Here is an 11,968-nt window from a genome sequence, read left to right on the forward strand (position 1 = left end):
ATCACTGGGACAACAATAGGGTCACACACAGCCTGAGTCAGCCCCCCGGGCTCCCTATATGACAGATAGGGGGAGACGGACACCTAAGAACGGGAGCCACAAAAGTCAGCATGCTAGGAGGGGAGGCGCCCGAGTTAGCCGATGGGAGATGCCTAAGTCCTGTCAGGGAGGCCCCTGTCTCTGCTAGAGAACCACAAGCCTGGGGAAGATAGGCGTGTGCTCAATCCGAGACCCGAGCTGGTAGTACCCACTACTTGATGACATCAAATGGATACTCCCATCTAATCAAACATACCTCGCCCTCCCAAACCTCCACCCACCAAAAACATGTGGAATAAAGAACCAAGTCAACCAACCAACCAATACAGTACATCCTCGCTATAACGAACCCCTGGGGATCCAAGCCATTTGTTCCTTAAAGCCAGGGGTTCATTATAGGAAAGAGCCCTGCCGCCGGGGCAGCAGCTGTCACCTTGAGCCCCATGGCCATAGTGGAGGCTGACAGCTCTTCCAGACCTGGGTCGGTAGTGGGGGCAGAGAGCTTCTCTGGCCTCGGGGCTGTGGCGGGGGCAGAATGTTTACTCCCCAACCTGAAGAAAGGAGAGGAGGCAGAGACCCCATGTGTAACTTTGATATGGTAACTGATTATATGTGGAAAGTTCTCTGATACCATGGTGATGGGTGGCAGTACAAAAGACTCACACTGATCAATTGATCAATAGATGGAGGGGTATGTATGGGGAGGATGGATAGCTAGACAGGGATAATTCATTGAAGATAGGTCCATTAATGGCGATTAACCAATAGGGTCAGGGATGCAACCCTGTGCTCTGGGTGTCCCTAAGCCTCTGACTGCCAGATGCTGGGATTGGACAGCACAGAATGGGTCACTCAATAATTTCCCTGTTATGTTCATTCTCTCTGAAGCATCTGACATTGGCCAGTGTGTGAAGACAGGAGAATGGGCTAGATGGACCATTCGGTCTGACCCAGTATGGTCATTCTTATGTTCTTAGATAGACAGATAGATAGATTTTGATCTTAGTTATATAGGTGTAAATTTATAGTAACTCCATTGACCTGAGTGGAGTTTTTTCTAGTTCTTTACCAGTGTAAATACCTCAGTGTGCCTAAGCGGATTGCACGTTATGATCTCATGGAAACAATTATGTCAACAGTTGATTATATTTTTTAAGAAACACAGAATGAGGTGATGGTCATGGGAGAAATATGGCCATTTTATTTTTTGGAGAATAGCCTTGATGCAGTCATTTTCCACAGGGCAGCTTCCATATACTTTTTCCTCTTGCTATAAATGATCGGATTCATCATGGGACACACCACGGAATAAAAAACAGCCACCATGAGATCCAGACATGAGATTGAGCTGGAGGTGCATTTAATATAGGCAAAACTAGCAGTGCAAACAAACACAGAGACCACAATGAGGTGAGGAAGGCAGGTGGAGAAGGCTTTATGATAGCCCTGCTGAGAGGGGAGTCTCAGCACATATGACACAATTAAAAAAATAAAGCAGCTTAAGGCAAAGTACACGCTAAAGGCAATAGCCCCAGTTTCACTGAGATATGAGTCATAGCAAGCAAGTTTGAGGAGCTGGGGGATTTCACAGAAGAACTGATCCATCTCATTGTCTCCACAGAAGATTATTGCAAATGTGTTCCCAGTGTGCAGTGTAGAAATGAGAACCCCACTGATCCAGGTACTGGCTGCCATTTGGACACAAACTCTCTGTCTCATAGTGCAGTGGTTGGCAGATGGCGATGTATCGGTTCTACGGCATGACGATCAGTAAGGGAAGCTCAGCTGTAGCGAAGAAAAGGAAGAGAAAGACTTAGGCAATGCATCCGTAATACGAAATGGCCCTGGTGCTCATGGGGAAATTGGCAATGGACTTTGGGACGATGATGGAAATGGAGCTAAGGTCTAGGATGGAAAGATTCATCAGGAAGAAATACATGGGCATGTGAAGATGGTGGCCGAGAGCTATGGCTGTGATGATGAGAAGATTCCCTGTCAGGGCTGCCAGGTAAATCCCTAGAAACACCATAAAATGCAAAATTGGCAGCTCCCGAACATCAGAGAATCACAGGAGAAGGAACTCAGTCATGGTGATTCGGTTGGATATTTTCTTCCTCAGTACATCATGTGACGGCTGTGGAGGGAAGGACAAGGACAACAGCCAGGGTTCAGCTGCAGTCAGTATAGGCCTTGCCAGAGCCCTAGGCATAACTAATAGTATGAACCAAAGACTGCAAAACAAGGCAGACTTGACCTTGGCAGAATAGTAACACACCAGATATTGACTTACCAAGTAAGCACATTCCTGACTGGAGAGGATGGTACAAGAACACCCAGAGTTCTCAAATAACTTCATAAACAAATTCCCAAGAGATGATACAGGAGCACACTGACCCCTTGTAAGATAAGGAGGGCAGGACAGGATAATGGATGAGGATGTTTTGTTTGACCCAGCAGGTACAAGGTTTAGGGCTGGTAATTAACAACGTCTGGAGTGTAATATGTGATTTGTTTCTATCAATGTAAAAAAGGAGAAGTCATGGGGGGGGGTATCTTTGTGTCGGCTGAGGGCACAGGACCCTGTTATATTGACTGAGCCTTTACCTTGTTGTTAGAGGGCTTATTACTTCACCCTCTCACTTCTGTGGTCCTTCTCGCATGAACGGAGAGCAACAATACCCGAAGTCCAATGGTGCAAACAATTCAATGTTTATTGGGGTGAACTTCCAGCAAGCATGATTCCAGTTTCCTTCCTCAATGTCCCCCTTTCCAGCTCTGACACCACAGAGCCTTGCCTGTGTCCCTGTTCCCATTCCCATTCCCACCCTTAGCAAAACATGATTCCAATTCCCGCACCCCATTCCCTGTTCCCATTCCCCCCTTACTTCCTGATTGACTGCAGACTATATAGTAAAACTTGAGTTCTGCTTAGCTATACCTTAACCAATCATTTTACTGAAATTTAACTAACCAATCCTAACACATTGTAACATAATTATTTAACCAATTATATCGCACCACCTTAATTGATTTCTACCCAACAAAATTCATTACACAGCAGACAGAAACAATCACAGAACCAGACAGAGATTATACAGACAAACAATAGGGAAGTGGAGACTACAGTGATAGAACAATACAGAAATGAGGATTTCACATCCCAACTATTGATAAGCGAGTTCTTGCCAGACAGGATGCTATCAAACTAAGTTTCTTTTAAATCTTTTAGGCTCTTCCCTTTCTCTGGAGATGATAGTTCGGATTGCCTTATTTCAATGTGACTAGTTTGGAATGTGAGGATGTGACCGTTCGCTTCCCAGCTTATTGCTGCCTCTGCTGCTTAGCCAAAGGCTTAGCCTAAGAACAGGGCCTCAGACTGTCACAGTAAGAGAAGGCCCTTAGACCGGCAGACAGTGATTTTGATTCTTTCTTTTATACCTCTATAACTAAGTGATAAGAATACACCTAAATTCTTAAAGTATAGGCCTTTGCAGACAGGCCTGAATATCTATATCCTAACACTCCACCCCTTTTTTTTATTTTTCTTTTGGGATCCTCCTGCCCAGGTATCCCTGGAAAAGCATAGGACATATGGTGACACATTTCCTGATAGGGCCAGGCATCAAGGGGGAAGGTGTTGATATTCCATTTATCCCACTGCCCCTTGTGTAGTATAGTGCCCTGCACCTTCTCTCATACGGGCATACCACACCTGTTCCAATTAGTGTTCCAGACTTCCCATTATAGTGGGCCTGAGAAGGTTGGGTCCAGGTTGTCTAGTACACTGTGGGGTGGGGAGGGCTTACTACATTACTTATAGGTTATCTCCATATGCAACATAACACAAGTACAGTTAACAATCCACAATCCACAGCAACACCGAGTCCTGACCACTGCAGTATGGTCCAACATCCGAGCCACCACCAAAACACTGCTTCTCCTCCTTTGCTAGGGTTAAAATTTTGTCAGCGCCATCCTGTAGTGTGTATTGTAAGTGTGTCCAACTGTTGGCACCTGCAGCAAGCTGCCCCTGCAGGTTTTGCGTGCTTTTGTCCATATCCATTGAATGTCCACAGATAAATGGGTTATTATCCAAACCAACTTAACCACTTGGTATGGAATCAGACCATATGCCCTGGTTCGATTATTTACAGCAATAAGATTTACAGATCTATTTGTGCACCAAAGTCCGTATAACAGCATATAGATGGTTATGGGCTGGTGTAATTGTGCCCCCAGTAATATCTACATTTCCAGCAAAACACCTCATACACAGTACACCCAATTGTCCACCCCTTTCCATAGGCCATTGAGCCTGCTCCTCCATAGTCATAGGAGAGGGACACATCCAAACATCTTCTCTGGATTTACACCATTTCACACACCCCTCCATTGATTCCCAGTGAGTTCCTCCCCTTTCTCATTATTCCCATAGGGCTTGTGGGGACCACCTTAGTTGCCATTCCATTTCCAGGTACCATGGTAGCTATTACAAAGGTGCTGGCCTCCTGGTTGAGCATTTTGCATTCCCATACACATCTCCCCTCCCCCACCGTGCTTTGAAGCCATCCCCACCCTGCTTTGCTGACAATAAACCTGGCTGAGCACCTTTGCCACTGAACTGAGCCTGTGGACTCTCTTTATGAACAACATCTAGGTCTGCTGAAACTGGCAGCAGTGTTGCACACCAGATATGGTGCTAGAGCAAGAGGTTCTGGTCCTCTTGATGTCCTCCAAGTCCACCTGTCCTCCATGTCAGGATAGATAGATTTTGGCTGCTTGGTTCAAATCTCACCTTGAATTTAAAGGCACTAGTCTGTACAAAGCAAATTCTGTGGGCTATCAGCTTTGCTGCTTACTCAGTTTTACCATCTGTCAGCTACCCTTCTGAAAGAGAAATAAGAAGAGATGCAATAGAGTGTATGGTTTTGAAATTATTGTATTATTGGACAATATTTGAATTCCCCAGTCTTTCTTAAAGCTCATTTTCCAATTAAGGGTGGTCAGAAATTTTCTACTTAAATTGTTTTAAAAGGAAAATTGTGTTTTCAATTAATGAAATTTTCATAGAAAGTCTCAGGTATACTCAAATATATTTCACAGATGCATCAAATATATACATAGGAAAATTGAAAACTCATGTTTTTTGGGTGGATTTAGGCAGAAAAAATCAGTTTTCTGCAATTTTTTTGTGAAAATGTTTGTTTCTCACTTGTCAAAACATGAACAATTGGAGATTTTGGGGAAGTCTATGAAAACCCATGCAGGCAGGGGCGGGGCCACAGCATTCCCAGAAGTACCAGAATGTCCAGTATTCTGGGAAAGCGTCAGTGGCCAACCAAGTCAAGGGAAGAGCGGGGCAAGATTTTTCCAAGCCATTGGCAGATTGTTTAACTCAGCTAAAAACATAGGAGCATCTGTCACGAATAGGTTGAGGAAACCATTTCCCAATGTCAAGTTTGACCACCTCTACCAACCTGAGCTGAGAGCAACACACACACCCCTGCTCATGCCATGCATCTTTGGTCTCTAGGGTGCAGAGGGACTAGGAATGTGCATGTCTGAGATGATCCGGGAATAAACCTGCCCCTGATCTCACTAAGGAGTCCCTCCCCTCTTAGGTCTCACTCCCACTGCTGTTCTCCAGTAGCTTAGTAGGCAACATCAGCCTCTGATTAGTGCAGGGATAAGGTCCCCTGAAGTTCTCAGGACACTTGCGCATATGCGAGGGTCACCATATAATCTAGGCTGGCACCCGGGGGACTCAACCAGAAACATCTAGGGCCCAAAGTACGAGCTTCTACAGCTTGAGCTGAACAGCCAGGCTGCCTGACATCCACTGGAACAGCCCCCTATCCTCTAGGTGGGGCACAGAGGGGCCTCATAACACGCACTGTCCATGGGTGGTGTTTATACAGTGACACCGCACAGCTGCAGAGGTCAAAGGCTTCATCTGCGCTTGAGTCACCTCCCTCACCCAGGAGGACAGGGCTTCACAGACAGTTGTACTAATGCAACATCATGGACTCTACTGGTGTTTATTCTCTGTGTGGCCCCTTCTCCTCTTCCCCGTCCATGAACATCCATAAAGTCACAGAGTCATAGATTTCAAGGCCAGAAGGAACGTTCAGATCATCCAGTCTGACATGCTCTATGCCAACACCAGCCGACACCCACAGACCAAATCCAACAACTGAAATTAGACTGAAGTGTCACAGCCCTCAGGAGACTAGACGGTTCTGTGCCACCGGCAGAGAATAGGAGAGACCAAGGGGCACCAGTGCCCGAAGCCCCCGCAATGGCAGGGAAATGATTGAGATACACCCAGAAAATCCTGGCAAGTGACCTGCACCCACATGCTGTAGAGGAATGCAAACCCCGCCTCCCCCAAGGTCCCTGCCAATCTGATTGGGGGGGGGGGAAATTCCTTTCTGACCCCCATATGGCGATCAGTTAGAGCATGTGAGCAAGACCAAGCCAGCCAAGTTCCCGAGTGAGAGATAATGGCTCAGTGCCACCTCAGAGCCCCGGCACATCCCACCCATTGGCCCATCTCCAGTTGGGCCGCCCCGATACTTCAGAGATTAAAAAAAAAAAAACCTCCCAGAAATATATTGGTTGGGGTGGAGGAATCCCGTCCTGACACCTGCCAGTGGCCAGATGAAACCCTGAAGCATGACCTTTCAGAACCAAAAGACATATGCAGCAAATGAGCCCCAGCGCTGTTGAGACTGGCCCCCCACCTTCACAAGCAGCCCCATTATACAATCACACTCAGACATGTCTCCATCTTGCTCTTCAATCTAATTCAGTCATTTGCTCCCCACAAAGGCTGCTCCAGAACCTCGCCCTGCTGGTGGTTAGAAACCTCCCTGTAATTTCTAGCCAGTCTCTCCATTTCTCACATGCCCAAATGTACTCGTGAGCCAGGCTAACACAGTCTGGCTCCTTGTCCCCCTCTAGTGGTTAGGCCACAAATGGTGGTTTATAAGACAATGGGCCCAGTCCCCAGCTGGTGGCAATGGATATACAGCTCCATTGGAGGCAGTAGGTCAGATCCACAGATGCTGAAAATTGCTTTAGTGCCACCAGAGTCAATGGAACAACACTGATGTGTTGAAGATTTACCACCAATGTCTTCTCTCACCTACCCCAGTCTTACACCAGTCTGACTCCTTTGCTTCCAACGAAGCCACTCCTGATTTATGCACAAAAGCAAGACAACTGCCATCATTGTTTTAAGTGGCCATGGAATGGGTGCTAGTGGCTAAGCAGTGTAACGGATATTGTTTTGGCACAGAATGAAAGTCTGATTCTTCTTGCGCACAGAATTACACCAATTTAACTCCACAACTGGACCAGATTTTCTAATGGTGTAAATCACCCCAGCGGCAGTGACATCAGCGGACTTAATCTAGATTTTCATTGGTGCAACCAGGTCAAAATCAGACGTGTTTGTGTGCAATCTGTGTGGTTATGAAAATAACTGACATTAATGAATACCTAAATATACTACATAAGCAAACTTTAATTAGAGAAAGTCAGAAAATTAATTCTTGGTGAATTACCTATAACCCAGTCAGTCTCCTCAGGGCAGCTTTGATCTCTTTGTTCCTCATGCTGTAGATAATTGGATTCACGATTGGTGGCAATACAGAATAAAGAACAGCCACCACAAGATCCAGAGCAGATGGGGAGCTGGAGGTGGGTTTCAGGTAGGCAAAGGAGGCAGTGCAAACAAACAAGGAGACCACAGTGAGGTGAGGAAGGCAGGTGGAGAAGGCTTTATGCCGTCCTTGCTCAGAGGGGATTCTGAGCACTGATTTGAAGAGCTGAACATATGACACAATCAAAAAAACAAAGCAGCCTAAGGCTAAACACACACCAAATGCAAGAACCCCAAATTCACTCAGATAGGAGTCAGAGCAGGTGAGCTTCAGTAGCTGGGGGATTTCACAGAAGAACTGATCCACCATGTTGCCTCCACAGAAGGTCAATGCAAACGTGTTCCCGGTGTGCAGCACAGAGTAGAGAATCCCACTGATCCAGGTACCAGTTGCCATTTGGACACAAGCTCTGCTGTTCATCATTGTGTCATAGTGCAGTGGTTGGCATATGGCAACATATCGGTCGTATGCCATGACAATGAGAAGGGAAAAATCGGCTGTCATGAAGGAGAGGAAGAAAAAGACTTGGGCAACACATCCAGCATAGGAAATGGACCTGGTGTTCATGAGGGAGTTGGCCATGGATTTGGGGACGGTGACAGAGATGGAGCCAAGGTCTAGGATGGACAGATTCATCAGGAAGAAGTACATGGGGGTGTGAAGGTGGTGGTCGAAAGCGATGGCCATAAAGATAAGAAGATTCCCCACCAGGGCTGCCAAGTAGATCACTAGAAACCCCACAAAGTGCAAAATCTGCAGCTCCCGAACATCAGAGAATCCCAGGAGAAGGAACTCGGTCACGGTGGTTCGGTTGGACATTTTCTTTCTCAGGACATCGTGTGATGGTTGCAGAGGGAGGGACAAGAGCAAGGGCCAGGATTAGATCAGTAAAATAACTCTCCTTTTGTGAAAACCACCTTAATTTCCTTGAGTCAGACCCTTAGCTTGTGAAGATTGGTGTAATATGGGAATGAGGATGGGGAAAACAGTTCCACTGACTCCAATGGAGTTACTCCTGATTTACACTGGAGTGAGAGAAAGTAGAATCAGCTCAATGGACTCCAGTGCCGTGACTACTAATTTACACCAGGGTGATGGAAAGGAGAATTAGGAATAATTGCTTTTGAGGTATTTGTATATCTCTGTCACCCAAAGGTGGGCGAACTCTGGATAACGGTGTATAAATGTTACTATCCTCAGTTTACTGAGGGGAATCGGGTGTCTGGCTGGCCAGAATCTGCTGTCAGGGGCACTGCTGTGAATGTGGGGTAATTTCACAGCATGCCATGGAATTACTCCCCATTTATACTGCTCTAAATGGGAGCAGCATCTCGCATGGAGGTGACCAAACCCAGCCATAATTACGCTGTAAACTCAAATCATGAATACAGCTCAGGAGTTCCGATGCTTCGTCCCCCATTCTAGCCAGATTTCCATGCTCGCTGCGAGAGACCGACATTCCAGCTCCCCTCCTGCTTCTCTAATCACTCACCTAAACTCCCTTCCAGAGCTTGGAAGGGAACCCAGGAGTCCTGACTCCCGGTTTGCCCCCTGCTCTAACCCACTAAATGCAACACGCCTCCTGGATCTGGAAATAAAGGCCAGGAGTTCTTGCTCTACCCACTGGACTCACCTCTCTCCCAGAGCTAGGAACACAAGTGAGGTGTCATGACTCCCAGTTCATTCCTCTAATGACTACATCAGACTGCATCTCAGCCTCTGTCCCAGTGACTCTCCTCTGCCATCAGGATTGGCTGCTGTGAGTGACTATGGAGAGTCATTGGGCCAGGGTAGGGGTGTGAGAGTGATTCTCCAGCGTGGTACTTGGGGCACTCACCTGGTGTCTGGTAGAGCCAAGTTCAAGTCCCTGTTCCAATGACTATTTAATTATTGATACAAAGTGGAGCAACTTCAACAGGAGAGACTCAGACAGTCTCATTTCAGAACAGCCCATAGCCTAGCTGCTCAGGCACTGTCTTATAAAGTGAGAATTCAAATCCCTTCTCATCGTCAATCAGAGGGAGGGATTGAATCTGAGTATGTCACAGGCCTGCCGAGTGCCCTAACCACTCAGCTTCAAGTTATGAGTCCCACAGTCCTTATGAGAGACAGATATAGAGCCCCCCAGTTCTGGTTCCTCCCCTCTACACACTGGACTGAACTTCCTCCCAGAGCCCAGGGTTGGCTCTAGGCACCAGCAAAACAAGCAGGTGTTTGTGGCGGCACATTTGCAGGGGGCGGCATTTGGACCATCCTTTTTTTTTTTTACTTACTTCCTCCCTTCTCACAACCGTGCAGAAGCGGAGCCATGGAGCAGCTAGGGATCCAGCATGGGAGCTGAGAACCAACGGGACCCTGGGAGCTATAGTTCCGTGGCCAGCTCCCTGCCTATAGAGCCAGCCCTGGAGCAGGGAAAGAACTACATTTCCCAGCAATCCCTTGGCAGCTATCAAGAGGAAAGGGAGGGGTATTGAGTGAGGTAGCTGAACCATGCTGCAGCTTGCTGTGAGTCGAAAGGGATGGCACTGTGAATGGGTAACAAGTGTGCCCATGGAGTAGAAGGCTTTGCCCCAGATATCCCCATCAGAAGACTTCCCCAGACTGGATTAGGGATACTGGTGTAACCTCACCTTGCAGCCCCCAAAGAAGGAATTGGGTGGACTAAATGGACAGTGCCCCTCTCTATCTGAAGCCTAGCAAGGGAGGTACATGGATCCCACTAGAATTTAAAATAAAAAGTAAGGGAGGGGAGGCTCTGGACCTGGGCAGCTTCAGATACAGTACCAGGCACTTAGGAGGATTTCCACTTCTGAGCCATGGAAGCAGAAATTGACTTTTCCTTTCCAGAATTAGCTAATATTCAGAAAGGGAATCTAGCACCTGCCTTCCAGATTGTGTGAAGGTGGTGGTCGAAGGCTATGACCATGAAGATAAGAAGATTCCCCATCATGGCTGCCAGGTAAATCAGTAGAAACACCACAAAGTGCAAAATCTGCAGCTCCTGAAAATCAGAGAATCCCAGGAGAAGGAACTCAGTCACAATGGTTCGGTTGGACATTTCCTTTCTCAGGACATCGTGTGATGTCTGCGGAGGGACGGACAAGAGCAAGGGCCAGCATTAGATCAGTAAAATAACTCTCCTTTTTAAAAAACACCTTAATTTTCTTCAGTCAGACCCTTAGCTTGTGAAGATTGGTGTAATATGGGAATAAGGATGGGGAAAACAGCGCCACTGATTCCAGTGGAGTTACTCCTGATTTACACTGGGGTGAGAGAAAGTAGAATCAGCTCAATGGACTCCAGTGGAGTTACTCCTGATTTACACCAGGGTGATGGAGAGGAGAATTAGGAACTATTGCTTTTGAGGTATTTGTATACCTCTGTCACCCAGATGTGCGCGAACTCTGGATAACGTTGTATAAATGTTACTATCCTTCGCTTACCGAGAGGAATCGAGGGTCTGGCTGGCCAGATTCTGCTGTCAGGGCACTGCTGCGAATGTGTGGTAATTTCACTGCATAACATGGAATTACTCCCCATTTAAACTGCTCTAAATAATTATACAGTGAACTCTAGTCAGGGATACAGCTCAGGAGTTCCGATGCTCCGCCCCCCATTCTAGACTGATTTCCACGCTTGCTGTGGAAGACAGACCTTCCGGTTCCCTCCTCATACTCCAACCACTCAACTAAACACACTCCCAGAGCTTGGAAGAGAACCCAGGAGTCCTGACTCCCAGTTTGCCCCCTGCTCTAACCCACTAAATGCAACACGCCTCCTGGATCTGGAAATACAGGCCAGGAGTTCTTGCTCTACCCACTGGACTCACCTCTCTCCCAGAGCTAGGAACACAAGTGAGGTGTCATGACTCCCAGTTCATTCCTCTAATGACTACGTCAGACTGCATCTCAGCCTCTGTCCCAGTGACTCTCCACTGCTATCAGGAATGACTGCTGTGAGTGACAATGGAGAGTCATTGGGCCAGGGTAGGGGCCTGAGAGTGATTCTCCAGCGTGTTACTTGGGGCACTCACCTGGTGTCTGGTAGAGCCAAGTTCAAGTCCCTGTTCCAATGACTATTTAATTATTGATAGAAAATGGAGCAGCTACAACAGGAGTAGGGTGACCAGATGTTCCGATTTTATAGGGACAGTCCTGCTTTTTGGGTCTTTTTCTTATATAGGCTCCTAGTACCCCCAACCCACTGTCCCTATTTTTGACACTTTTTGTCTGTTCACCTTAAGCAGGAGAGACTGAGACAGT

The 11,968-nt window shown here is 47.0% G+C and overlaps 1 protein-coding gene and 1 pseudogene across 1 annotated transcript; both read right to left on the minus strand.

Annotated features, from left to right (window-relative positions):
* Nucleotides 1-1,239: 1,239 nt before the first annotated feature.
* Nucleotides 1,240-2,068, minus strand: LOC135887447 (olfactory receptor 14A16-like; annotated as a pseudogene).
* Nucleotides 2,069-7,607: 5,539 nt separating this feature from the next.
* On the minus strand, nucleotides 7,608-8,525 carry LOC135887448 (olfactory receptor 14A16-like). The gene has a single exon (XM_065415204.1). The coding sequence runs from the start codon at nucleotides 8,523-8,525 to the stop codon at nucleotides 7,608-7,610; it is 918 nt and encodes a 305-aa protein (XP_065271276.1).
* Nucleotides 8,526-11,968: the final 3,443 nt, after the last annotated feature.

This window comes from Emys orbicularis, chromosome 13 (assembly GCF_028017835.1).
Source record: "Emys orbicularis isolate rEmyOrb1 chromosome 13, rEmyOrb1.hap1, whole genome shotgun sequence".
Taxonomy (NCBI): Eukaryota; Metazoa; Chordata; order Testudines; family Emydidae; genus Emys; species Emys orbicularis.